At 39.8% G+C, this 14,085-nt stretch overlaps 1 protein-coding gene across 1 annotated transcript; it reads left to right on the top strand.

Annotated features, from left to right (window-relative positions):
* Window positions 1-529: 529 nt before the first annotated feature.
* On the top strand, window positions 530-11,282 carry LOC150084398 (uncharacterized). Its single transcript, XM_090376215.1, has 2 exons — window positions 530-1,348; window positions 11,229-11,282. The coding sequence occupies exons 1-2, from the start codon at window positions 530-532 to the stop codon at window positions 11,280-11,282; spliced, it is 873 nt and encodes a 290-aa protein (XP_090232341.1).
* Window positions 11,283-14,085: the final 2,803 nt, after the last annotated feature.

Genomic DNA, 14,085 nt, shown 5'->3' with positions numbered 1-14,085 from the left:
AGGAACCGCTGAACGAGCTTAAACAGGATGATGAAATCATAGTTTTACCGGCTGATAAGGGTAGATTAACAATAGAGGATTATCATAGGAAAGCCCTAGACTTGTTACAAGATAGTGCTACATATAAGGTCATCCAAAGAAATCCATTAGCTAACCTGGAACGACACGTCAACAAGATTTTGCAGCATTGGTTGAAAACAGGGAAGATTTCTAAAGAAACCTTTTGGTCCATGCATGCTACGGGTGTCAACTTCTCAGGTTTTATGGGCTACCGAAAACGCACAAAGTGGGGTCCCACTAAGACCCATTGTTACTTTTAATTGGTAGTCCTACCTATGCTATGTCTAAATTTCTGGCTAAGCTGATTTCCCCTAGAGTGGGACGGTCTATGTGTGTGCTTAAAGATAGTAAAGAATTTGTTAATTTTGCGAAGAGCCAAACTAAAGGGGGGGATGAGACTATGATTTCGTTAGATGTAGTGTCATTATTTACATGTATCCTTATAAATCATGGAGTCCAATATGTTAAAATGGCCCTGCAGAAAGATGACACTTTAACTGCTAGGTCTCATTTAAATATGGAGGATATCTGCTGTGGTGTAGAATTGTGCCTCTCAAGAACCACTATGGTATTTCAAGGGGTGATGTACAAGCAGGTTCACGGCACAGCTATGGGTTCTCCCATTAGCGCCATTGTTGCGAACTTAGCTAGGGAAGAATTAGAAAATAGAATCTTTGAAAGATTGGAGTTCCCTATGCGAAAGTGGAAGAGATACGTGGATGGCACGTTCACTTTTGTTCAGAAGGGGAGAGAAGTGGGTGTGCTTTGTTTTCTCAACGGTTTCTCTCAGTTCATAAAGTTTACCTCAGAGGTAGAAGTAGATGGTGCCTTCCCATTCCTGGATCTAATGGTGTACAGAGAAGGCTCTAGACTTGAGACCACAGTCTATAGGAAACCAATGTGTAGGAGCCAGTACACCCATTACAAGTCGGTGCAGACTCTACAGCATAAGAACAGCGTCGCTAAGGCACTTCTGGATAGGGTTGGGACGCATTGTAGTACCCTTGAGGAGAGAGAAAAAGAAATCGGACAAATCTCGGCGGACCTTATGAAATGCGGTTACCCCCAGAGGATTTGGATAAATATAGTAGGGATGTTGGAGCCTAGTCATAGAGTTCCGTCCGTTACAGTCACCACAGCCTACATTCCCTACTATCCGAGTCTTTCAGAAAGTATTGCAAGTATATTCCGTACTTATCAGGCACGCTGCGTGCAGCTTCCGGGTTGGAGGTTGTACACAGTAGTGTCGCAGGTTAAGGACCCCATTGCAAGGGATTCCAGCAGTGGGGTATATACGAGATCAAATGCCCGGATTGTGGGGAGAGTTATGTGGGGGAAACAGGACGGCGGCTTAATGATCGTCTGGGGGAACACACGAGGGCTATACAGACCGCAGAGTTTAGCAAGCTATTGCCGAGCACTTTTGGGAAAAAACAACACCTGGTCTACTCAGAGAATACTGTCATCCTTGACCGGGCACATAAATTCTGGGACCGCAAGTGGCTCGAGAGCTTGAGGATTGGTTCATCTGAAAATAATACCATGAATAGTGATAGGGGTGTTCGGCTTCACTCCCTTTTCGAGGCTGTAATCCTCGCAAAAGATGAGCATTTCTGCCTTCCACGCCCCCGAGCCGCTTCCGGCTCTGGTACACTCGAAGAATACACTGTTATGCTCCTGTCAACCACGTGTGCCGTGAACATGATACTTAAGGATGTGTTGCTTAATGTGCTGTGTTGTTGAGAAAGGAGGCAGGCGCCCCCGAAAGCTACAATTGCACAGTTTTAACGCTTTTAAGTATTTATATTTTATTGCATTTTAACTTTTTACTTTTATTTTATTTTATTGCATTTTATTTTATTATAATGTATAGTAAATCATTGTAAATAATATCCATTATTTTTGTAAATATTAAACTATGTTAATTTAAACGGTTGGTGTATTAATTTAACATTGTAAACATTATATAAAGCTATTAAAACGGATAATCTTAGGCTGAAACCTAGTAAAAGTTACTCTCCATGCCTCCCTAAACTCCTTAAAGGTAGTGATAACAAAATTGGATCTATTAACTGCATCAGAGAAGGAAATTGTGCAAGAGTGATGTAAACAGAGTCATCCAGCAAAGAGAATAATGACTCGAAAATACAGTAGTCTTCTTCCGACAAGGAGCATAATCCTCATATTTAGCTCTCCAGATTTCCCAGCATTGTTCAATGCAAGCAATATCCACTACCCTGTCCATCCTTATATCCCAGACTCCCAAAATGCGACCACTCCCGAACTACTTGTCAAGGTGACACAGTATGCCCTAATTATGGATCAAATGAACACAGCCAATCTAATTTAGCCGTTACAACTCACCCTAGCCCAAATTGTAAGCGTAACCATCCGGCATCTTCCAAAATATGTGAAATATGGCAGCAAGGGCAAAAAAACCCAGTAATATAACGTGGAGAACAAAGTCACATACTCAAAGGCAAGAAGTAAAATAAAACAGAGTTAAAGAGTATATATGCCACAGCTGCTCAGCGTTTTCAGACATTAAGTGATCAGACAGATGTATTAGTTCCTCCACACATATTTATAGCTAATTGTGCACGTTCCTTGCTCTCTAATTTCAAGCAATGCCTTTCGCAACAAAATAATTAATAAGCCAGTAATACCTCAATTAGTATTCCAGCCGATGTTTCTCCAAAGACAGCAAAATCTAAGGTGACGGAAACTGTCAAAGCCACAACCATCGCACCCCACCGGAATACTGATGAACAGAATGATTCGGAGGATGGAATTTTAGAACTCCATGCGGACAATGAGATGAATATAATCCATTCCTTCTTTTCTAAAAAAGACAAAAAAAAAATAGATAAGCTCAACCAATTTACATTTAAAAAGCAGTTAGAATCAGTAACCACCCATAAAACCAAATAATGGAAAGAATTCTTCGGTGGAATTGTAGAGACTTTTGGAATGAAAAGGACGATTTGCGTCATCTTATATTCTCCAGTAGGCATACCCTTGCAGGAAAATTGTTTAAACCCGGAAGTGTGTCCTACCGTTATAAATTATACCATCTTTAGGCGAGATAGTAGTATTCTCACATTTTCTTTCTTGTTTAAGGATTTAAACCGAAAGAAAATCTTTCTTTCGGGTTTAAACGACTTCCTGGATTATATTCATCTTTTTGGTTTCCATGTCAAATCCTAGAAGACCAAGTAGCTGTCGTTTGCTCCTTCGACAACCTCATATCTTCTAAAAGCTAGAATCCAGTCTAAATTAATTCCCCCCGTAAACCAGATTAAATTCTTAGGATTTTTTTCTTCTCAGGCCACTGCAGAAAGCTTTGGTCTACCATTCCAATAGCATTTTGGTTTATGAAATGCGATGGTATTGTAGGTGATTTTACATATATACAAGGTCATTCAGGAGGAATAGTAAATATTGTGGGAGGTTATAGTATCGATTATTGAGTAAAAAAGTTCACATAAATATATGTCCAATTGTCAATGGATACGGAGATACAGGTGTTTGAAACTGGTGCACAGAAAGCCATTATGTGGGAGGTATTAAAGAGCGATAAATGACTTATTGTTTGTATTTATTAACTTTTTGAATGATACCAAACACAAATAACTGATAATTTTTTTATAGTTCACAATAAATGTTCGAAAACCACCGCCAACCTCAATGCACTTTGCAACTCTTTGTGATTCTTCTGAGGTCGTCTTGGCGTTCCTTTATGAGGGCAGCAGTATCCAAAATGCGAGCGAGCAATTTGTCTCTTGTATTCACCTTTTCTTTTTCACCCCACAAACAGATCTAACGGAGTGAGGTCTAAAGACCTTGGTGGCTAATGAACGGGACCACCGCGGCTAATCCATTGTTCAGGGAAAATTCGATTTAGATATTGTATCACCAGACGGGTATAATGCGCAGGAGCTCCGTCATGCTGAAAGACAACACCAGTCCTTGTAGCCAAGGGAACCTTCAATAGTAGTGGAAGTTCGTTTTGCAGAAATTCTAGGTAAATGGGCCCTGTAAGACGATGTTGTAACACAACAGGCCCAATCAACTGATTGTCGATGATACCACACCACAGAGAAGCGATGTTGAAAATTTGTTTCTGCAGTGGCATGTGGATTTTCGTCTGACCACCTATGAGAGTTGTTGATAGCATCACAGATGAAAGTAGCTTCATTGCTGAAGAGTAATAATGGAATTAATCGGCGATTAGCATTTACCCACCGCTGGACAAAATTCCAATTACTGGGCATCGTTTTCTGGTTGAAGGTGTTGCACCCGCTGTATGCGGAACGGGTACAAGCCATAATGTTTGCCCTACACTTGTCTGTGGGACACCGATACCCGTAGAAATTCTTCGTGTGCTAATAGTACGACTACGTTCTACCGACTGAAGAATCTGTTCAGTTTCATCCACATTTTGTTCATTTGCACGTTCAGAATAAATATGAGCGCTAGGAACTGTACCAGTCTCACGTAGTTTGGTGTAAACGCTCTTGAATCCGATATTCCGTGGTTAGGAAACCGTCGACGGTATTCTCTACAAGCAACAGTAGCACTTCCATCCCAACCGTAGACAAACACCATATCGGCATACTCAGCATGTGTGAAGATGTGCCAAATTCTTAACAACACTTCTAACACCAAACAGCGTCAGGTTATAACTGCTTCTTGGTCACATCTGATTCAAGGAGATCTCCGTATCCATTGAGAATTGGACACATGTTTATATGAACTTTTTTACTCAGAATAATCGATAGTATAACCTCCCAAAATATTTACTATTCCTCCCTCCTGAATCACCCTGTATATATATATATATATATATATATATATATATATATATATATATACCGATTCGCCAGCCCGGGGAGGGCTCACGTTCTTGTCAGAAACCACGTTCTATCCAGACATGCTTCGCTTTAGACTCCTTTAGAAGTAGTGGTTGTGCGCATTGTAATTGGTATTACTTTTACGATAGCTTCTATATGTCCACTCCTAATTTCTCGTTCTCCTCAAATTATGCAGAAAATCTAATACCACAACTGCCATCTCCATTCTACTTACTCGGGGATTTCAAAGCTCATCATCCGCTGTGGGGATTTCTAACAATCGACAAGAATGATAAGCTAATAGAATCCCTACTCGATGCTTATCAATCTCCTTGTTGAGCGCTGGTGAGCCTATTTATATCCATTTTTCTACTACAGTATCCATGACTACCATAGTTTTAGTTGAATCATTTGCCGGTGTATCAGCAGCATCTGCTTAAAATCCAAGAGTCAACAAATGAAGGCATCTGCATAACAACATAAAATCGATTTCTGTGCTATGGTTTCCACTCCGTATAACCAGCCATTTACTTGAACAGAACTTTCGGAATCGCTCAATAAAACATTCAGTACTGCTGTGGGCCAGTTGGAGTCTACCACATAATGTAAAACAACTAAAAAACAAAACAAAAAAAACTCATTATTAAAATTCTTCAGCCGATTGTTTTTAGAAAACGTATGTCCAAACTCCTGGAGCCACTCATCCTTGCCTTCCCGAAGCTATAAAAAATATGATAGGAAAGATTATAAATAACTTACTAAACAGCACAGGGCGTTTTGGTTTAAATATTTGAAAAATTATCCAAATCATTCGTCTAAGAGGATTGTGCCATCTTCATTGCAATATTATTTACCATACAAATTGCAGCTATGACACGGGACATTAAGAGTATATTAGAATCGTACATGTTTGCCAACGACCTCATTATCTCTTGTCAGTCACGAACTGCGAATACCATTGAAAGGCATCTTCAACGTTCTATAGCCAAAATATAATCATGGCACTAGGGAATGGCTAATCCGTAGTAGAAAAGAAATCCAACAACTTTAGTTTGGGCTTCTTATTGAGATAAATTTAATTTTTCTATTCATGTAGTTTACCTTTGGATGGTGTGTCTAAAAATTGAACATTCTAAGAGCCATTTCCACTATATCCTGGAGTTCTAATAAAAACTCCCTCTGACATCTTTGTACAACAGTAATTTGGTCTCGCTGGGATTGTGTCACCAATTACGTGGTCTATAATTATCCCTGGATGACATAAACAATTGTAATTTAAACCAAGCTTTGATATATGCACTCCTTGAGTTAAATTATCGCCTTTCAGTATACTTTTCTTCCCTCAACCTATCCCGAAAGAGATTATGCCACTGTCAAACATGCAACTAGATAGTCTGGTCGCCTTCTGCTGTATCGCCAGTCATTTTCGCATTCCAAGGAATGGATACATTTATATAATCTTCTCTAATAATCATAATATTCACTGATTGCAATAAGGATATTATATTTGAAAGATTTATTCACAAGCAAACCATGAACAGGCATAATATGGCACAGGAGGCCCCTGTGACAAAAAAACGGCATTCACAGCAACAGCTGTCCGGATATTTCTCTAAGTATTACCTGTTTTAAACAGTGGACACAAATTACTGAAGGTATCCTTAGCCCAATCGTAATTAACAGCATATGCACAGCTCTGCAAGTTAACCACACCAGAACTCGTATATGGCACAAGATTTGTTTCTCTTATTCTTTGATACATTAACGCGGAATTACTAGGCTTTACTGTGGCAGCCATGTGACATTTCTAGAATAAACACCGACAGACGGAACAGTCCTTTATTAAATTAGATTTGCTGTTCGCAACTTGCCTACCTGATCTTGCCATTTGAACTCAGCTACAAGTTCGCAACTTTTCACCGCACAGCAAGTTAGTTATAATTACTGTTTACTACGCAGCTAGATTTGAAGAAATAACATATATTCTCGCAACCAAGCAAATCCTGCTTTGTGATAATTTCGAGACTTGGGGTATGATATTAAATTGGCACAGCACAAAGCTACTGCAGAAAATTATAATTAAAGGATCGGATCGGAGTAATTGCAGGATAAGACTTATTAAGCGAATTGAATTCAGACACGGGCATAATTTTCAAAGGGAATATTTCCTTTGGGGGAGGTCATTCTCTGGGGGAGATGTGCGCGGAATGTGGCGAAATCGGTCCACAAGGCTACTTGGTGGAGTATGCCTGAAGAGTCAAAAAAAAACAGTTGGATTGATCACTCTAGAATAAAAGCTTATATCTTTCGTGTTTCCCTCCATCCCTATATGTTTCAACATTGAATTCATGTGTATACCATTGAACTGTTTCGCCATCGCCTTCCTGTCTATGTTTAAACACAGAGGTTTGTTGGAATGTCTTTGTTGAAACGCAGAGTTTGTTGAAACGCAGAGAGTTTTGTTGGAATGGCTCTGTTGAAACGCAGAGAGTTTTGTTGGAATGTCTATGTTGAAACATAAAGACCATAGAGAATATAGTTGAAACCTTTTTTTAAATAAAGTTTTTCTTTAAGTATGTCTTGAAATTAATGAAAAATATAGTATCAATTCTAGAAATCAAACATAACGTGCTTTTTGGTAAGAGTTTGCTAGTTGTCTAACAGTTCAAACTGAACAATCCGTCTGTTGTCACACCATTTATTAAAAATATTAATCAAATAAGAGCGAAAGACTGAATAAAACCTGATTTTATAAACTTTGAATAGTGAAAATTAAACGGCTATTTTAATCTCAAAATAATGCTGTTGAATAGACGTGAAAAACATTTATCTAATTATAGAAAAGAATGAATAATTTAAGAGTATTTTCCGGTGGAGGGAGGAAAGGAGTATTTAAGCTCGTTTGAAAGGAACTCGGGGATATAGATGTTATTACTTGGGCAAACAACAACACCGTTTGACAAAAGAGGAGAGTGCTACGTTCAAAGAAAACAACTGCTCGCCTGGAAGCAGTCGTGAATCAACTGCTTTGGGAAAATTCCATAAATGTAAAAGGGAAATTTTCCCTTCGCAATAACAACATAAGTGGATAATCTTATAAGTGTTTATCGTATTACATGCTTCTACAGTCATGTGTCAGTCCTGGAAGGTAGCAATTGTGTCAGACACTTTCTAAATATGCCTCTACATCCGAGGTCTTATCTATTATCGTCTTCAGTACTTTACTTAGAAACCTTCAAAAGGGCTGCAAAGTCTTCCAAAATTTCAATGAAATCAGACAAATAGAAATTCGGGATTTTAGATGCCATGTTTAGTCTTATGTGCAAATAAATCGCAAGAAACTTTCTCCTATATGTCTTAATGAAGTTGATTTAAAATATATGTATAGCTCATGTCATGTAAAATATTAAGACTAATCACTTTTGCCACTACTTGGAGAGAAGGCACCGAAGAAATCATCTACAAAAGGCAAGTGATATTGGCCTTTGGGAGTTGATGGGAATGTGAGTAATGTAGAAGATGGTGACAGGGGCGTTCAATATATCTCTGCTCTCTAAACGAATAACCTTTCTCAGTTGATTCTCCATCTTAGCTGAACACGTAGAGGAATAAAGTTAGGGAGTAAGACATGTCTTGACTTGTCTAGACATTTTCTCGCACGTCTGGACATGTTGAGCGGAGTTAGCCATTCAACATTGTTCATAGAGTTAATTTTGGTGAGTTATTTTAGATGCTGGATACCTTTAGCGAAATTGAAATTTTAAATCTCATGAGTACTAGCTAGCATACAACTGATTAACTAACTTTGTATCTGCTTAAAAGAAAGTTTAATGGCAAACTAAAAATTCTGAATAAATGCAGTAAACAACCTTTAGCGGCTGCATTTCATATTTTTTTGATTTCAAGTTTTCTCGCAAAGATTTCTGTCTATTAGTGTTGTTACCAGGGGATTCTGAGTAATCATATTTAATATCTAACTCTCGCGAGACTGCAAAAGATATATGTTAATGTGGTTTATTATTCCGAAAACGGCACGTTGTTTAAGATAATTGTATTAAAGGAGTTTTTATCCGCTGAGATCTCGTCAAGTAGTGTTTTGTGTACAAACATTCCGGAAGATGTAATGAAGAAGTATTGCCAAAGTTAAGAGAATGTCTGTTTAATGGCAGTGAGAATACATTAAGCAAATTGCTTCACATGTTCGTAAAGATGGGCCATTTGTTCTATTATCATAATCGAAAGGACCATTGGCCACTTCTTACTACACGCCACGGAATGGTAAAATACTACACTAAAGTATCATCAACACTACATCAAATCTTAACGTTGCTTTGCTATCAGAAAACACTATTTTATGTAAACGGAACGTTTCCAGTGTTTGTCATTATTCTTTCAACCAACCAACCAAATCAGGCCATTAGAAATCATCGCAAAGAAGTTGTTTTTGAAGGTGGCACTCTAGTTTTATTTAATAACCAATATTCTGTGTTATTTCGTACACTTGAATATTGTTTACTTAATTCTACACAGAAGAGAAATTTGGTTGTTTAAAACGCGCTTTCTAGACGTGCAATAAACAAATTATTTATATTTAATGCCCTGTTGCTGCACATGCCACGTTATTCGAATACATTAGGAAGAGATGAGGAGATTTGTAGGGGTTTTCTTACTTAGGTGAAACGCCATCAGAATAATGGGATACGCACTCAAATTCAGCTGCATTTTCCAAAGACTCTCCTCTTTAGTTGGAACCAGATGTTACTCCGAAATTACGTTGCATCGTCGCCAATAGCCAACTTCCTTGCAATCTGTTGTCTTATTGCCTGAACAGACAATCTCTCTAAATTTTCTTGTTGGCTTAATTGAGAGCTTTGTTCGATTCCCAGAGTGGCAACGACCGGGTTATTTTGATACTGTATCTATTAAATTAATGTCCTTAGGAAATTCACAGCGTGGAATTTCAATGTTATTGTATTAAAATTATCCGCTAAACAAAACAGAGAACAGACAAAGCAGTAACCATCAGATGAAAGAGCAGAGGATAGAATTTTGGTCCAGGTTCATTCATGATGATATCAAACTGTCAGCTCATTTTCATTATTATAACGTATTGTTAATCGCATAATGGAGACTTTAGGGGTCATTGAAGGGTTTAGGGGTTACCGAGACATAAACCAGACCTGTTTACCATCGTTGAAGTACACGCCATAAGCTTTGTGGTTCAAAAACATTCCCGTGCCAGTCCCAGGTTGAACTTATTTCTGTTGAACTCTGTTCTATGCTCGTCCAATAGAACTGGCGAATTTTTTACAAAGTCTTCTGGGTGTAAATCACGAATTGTCAAATTTTCTATCCGTGTTATATGTCTGAAGTGCCTTCAGAATTATCTTTTTGCAATGGAGTTATATCTGATGGAAATGTGCCAAATGCGAGGTCTCAGATATCATATCTCTGCGTTATCCTCAGATGTCGAAACTGTTGTCAATTATCCATCACTTACAAACTGTTATGCTCTTTAAGCAAGACACCACCCCCTAAAAGTGAATATACCCATGATTTCTAAAAAACAATGGAAACAGATCGTGACACAGTCATTCATTCAATTTCTTTAGTTTCATCAGTTTTGCTAGAGAACAGCTCACTGTCGAGAAAGCTCAGGAGTTTATTGATTCAATTTACATTCGGGACCCTCTTCTTAAGGAAATATCTTCGCTGCATACTAATGGCTTGTGTCGAAATGCCTTAACGTTAAGTTTCTTTGCTACTAATCTCTCCGTTAATCCTGTTGATGAGCAATTGATGAATCCTGACATCTGCACAAGCTTGAATTCCGACTTGAACCACGACACACACAGACAAAAAACAAACTATTATTTTAGGCCACCCGAATATGTAAATTCATCTGCCATGTTGTCTGCCTTATGTCTGTTAATTTCGTGTGTTCTATGATTGATTTTATTGCTTTGCTGGACGAAAACCTCCTGTTTCTGGGGTAAAAACCTTGCTATCTATGCCCGAGGCCGCCTAACTCAGCCACACAGTGAAAAAAGCCCATTAAAGTTCCTCGCGTTATCGACGGGATTACAACCCGGGCCTTTTTCACCCGGTGTGGGGAGGATGGTGACGATATCACTGTGCTACAAGCACAGACTAACGCACCCGGGCATAGTTATTTAGGGTAAGGCGCCACCGGTGGTCTCCCACATCTGCGCTATCAGTATTCTTGTGAAGTATACAGAACTCTGTAAATGCCAGAAGTGTGTGTAGCAAAGCTGTATGTGCATAGTATTGTGTTGGGTTCTGTTGTTTCTCTAGCTTCTTGGCCGCAAGGCACCTAGTGGGACCCTACGTTGCCGCCACCACCGCTGAGAAGTGAGCCAAGCTGCCTATTATTCTCTGGCTGGACTTCGCCAGGGTCGCCTAAGCTTCCTAGACGAAGTTCGAGTTAAAAAATAAAAAAAAAAAAGTGAGCAAGGGTTAACAGTCGAAGAATGGGAGTCAAAGCATGGAGAATGATGGAAGGACGAAGAAAAAAGAGCGTTCTCCAGATGAGAAAGGCAGAGAAAGGATGAAAGGATGGACACTCCTGGACCGAGAAGCCCACCCGAGCCCAGAGACAGTAAAAGTTTATAAGGGGGAATCAGGAAGTCGTGGTTGGTCATTGGAGGTTTTAATTTTCCTGATTGTCAACTGTCTGTTATGGGTTTGTTTGACGGTTGGCTCGTCTAATTTCAAAGACTGATATCGTAAACTCAGTAAGGACAAGGTAGCAAGTTTTCCCAACTCTCTTTCTAGATTCTGGTACGTTTTTCCAGTGATTTTATTCTTTTCAGGTTCGGGATCATTTGTGAGGTCAGGGGTAATATCAGCTATTTTTGTTGGAATGCCCCTCTTCAAGCGTTGGAAGAGACCCCTGCAGATAACCTCCAAGTAGAGCGACAGGCATATTGCAAGGACCTGGAGTGCGGGGGTGCTAACGGTGCGGCACGCCCTTGTAACTTTACGTAGCATTGTTCTTTGGATGGAGCTTAGTTTGCTGCGATTTCGTGAGAGTGTAGCCGTGGTGCACAAGACAGCTGCACCATAGGAGACGATGGGGACGGAAAATAATTTGAAAATTAACATCAAGGTCCGGCGCTTGATGCCCCAGTCTACTCGACTAATCTGGGCAATCATAGCAAACCACTTCTTAATCTTGTCGGCTAGGTATTTTAGGTGAGGGTGAAAGATGAGCTTCATATGAATAAGTATTCTTCCGGATAGAGTCTTATTGAAATTACTGGTGGTCTAGTTATCTGCATTGTTCCTTTAAGCAATATTTATTTAGTTTTCTCGCAAGGAATGACCAGCCGATGAGTAGCTGCCCACATCTGAAGCCTTGAAAGGGCACTGTTAGCATAAGTTGCCAGGACAGCTCTTTATGTCAACATTCAACACCAAGACCAGGTCATCAGCGAAAGCGAGAGACCCAACATGCTCAAAGGCCCATTCCAAGAAACTCGCCCAGAACAATGGACCAAAAAAAGGGTCTCAGATCCGAGCCCTGGGGTCAACCTCGAATGACAGTTCTAGTGACTGACTGGTACTTGGGAGTGATAACAACACGACGGCGACTTAGATATGATTTAATACAATTATATAAATTAAGCGGAATTTTAGCAAGTTGCAGCCTCCTTAGTATGTTGGGCCACCATAGTCTGTCAAAGGCCTCGGCAAAAGCAATCATGATGACAAGCGAATACCTGGAATCAGTGATGGTTGATGTTGGTATTAATTTCAGTATGGCGTCCTCTGTGCTGAGACCTAGCTTGTATCCATATTGGATCATAGAGGCTAAGTTTTCATCTGCATAGTATTTGGAGAGCCGGTAGAGAATGAATCTTTCGAACAGCTTGGATAACACAGGAAGTAGGGCTATAAGCCTCTACTACCTCGGTTCTTCTGGCATCTTGTTAGGAGCTTTCAGAATCAACTTGAGAATAGCTTCTTTCCAGGTAATTAGAAATGTACCGTCTGCGAGACATTTGTTGTAAGTAGCAAGCAGGAATTTTGGATAATGGCCAGCAAATATCTTCACAACATCCACTTCGAGGAGGTCTTTGCCTTGTCTTATTTTCTTGCATTTTGTGCAGTACAGCATTGAGTTCAATTTCTGTGAATGGCTGCTTCACACTCTGTGGTGTAAGTATCATTGGTCAGGACAATTGATTGCTGTTCCTCAGTTAATGGTGTTGTGTCATTTGGGAAAAGAGTATCCAGCATATTGGTAACAGAATCCTGCCAGGTGTAAGTAAAGCTTCCATAGGTCTTGTAGTTGAGGTGAGGATTTCGTCTCTGTGCAGTTTATTTGTCACTATACGAAAACCCACACCCCATGGATCATTATTTCCAGATGTAGAAACCAAATTCTGACACGAAGCCTTTTTACAATGTCTGATAGAGGTGGTGTAGTTATTTCTGAGTATCGGGTATCTTTCCCAGCCGCCTCTACCTCGAGCAATGGGAGGTGAGCGCGAACTCCCTGAAAATTTTAACTTGCTCGGTGAACTGTTCTCCTTTGAGCTTCAAGGTCCGCATTCCACCACGGGACCGCCTTCTGAAAGTATTTTCCTTTTTGGGATTGCCACTTTGCAGGCAACCGTTATGGTCTTAGTGAGATGGTGTGCGCAATCGTCAGCTGAGATGCCAGCCAGACGAGAGAAGTATTCAAATAGCCTCCTTGACAGTTCACCCAGCCAGAGGTACAGATGCGTATACAGAAAGACACGTGTCCAGTTTTCCATCAACTGCGTCCCAAGTACTATTGCTGATGTCGCTCCTTTGCCATCATCATCACTAATTTTGATTATCGCGCATTTGCCTCAAGTCTTCCAAAACACACTTTATATTCCCCTGCAGTCAGGTATTATTGCTCTTTCAACAAAATCACCTTCCATGCTCCTCCTGAACAAGTCAGGATTCTTACGCTGTTTCGCGTTGACCCAGCCAACACGGACTTTATGAAGTAGTTTGGTCCATTAAAGAGAATTACCAGATTAGTAGGCAGTTTCGGGGAGGGGAGGATAATCTCATGGCAGGAGACAAAATTAAGCATTGTGGAGTTCTACCTTTGAAATAGAAATAAGGGGCATAAATAAGAATTACTGGGGACAGCTAGTACAGGGTGTCTCAA

This window comes from Mastigoproctus giganteus, chromosome 6 (assembly GCF_048544385.1).
Source record: "Mastigoproctus giganteus isolate SK-2022 chromosome 6, ASM4854438v1, whole genome shotgun sequence".
Classification (NCBI taxonomy): Eukaryota; Metazoa; Arthropoda; class Arachnida; order Uropygi; family Thelyphonidae; genus Mastigoproctus; species Mastigoproctus giganteus.
The sequence above is the reverse complement of the archived record's forward strand: the minus strand, read 5'-3'. Positions and strand labels throughout refer to the sequence as shown.

What these genes read in the sequence shown, in the direction of transcription:
- LOC150084398 (XM_090376215.1), top strand. Translation starts at nt 530, where the DNA reads ATGGCCCTGCAGAAAGATGACACTTTAACTGCTAGGTCTCATTTAAAT. An exon ending in CAAGGGATTCCAGCAGTGGG is followed by an intron (nt 1,349 to 11,228) that starts GTATATACGAGA and finishes TTGTTTCTCTAG; the next exon opens with CTTCTTGGCCGCAAGGCACC.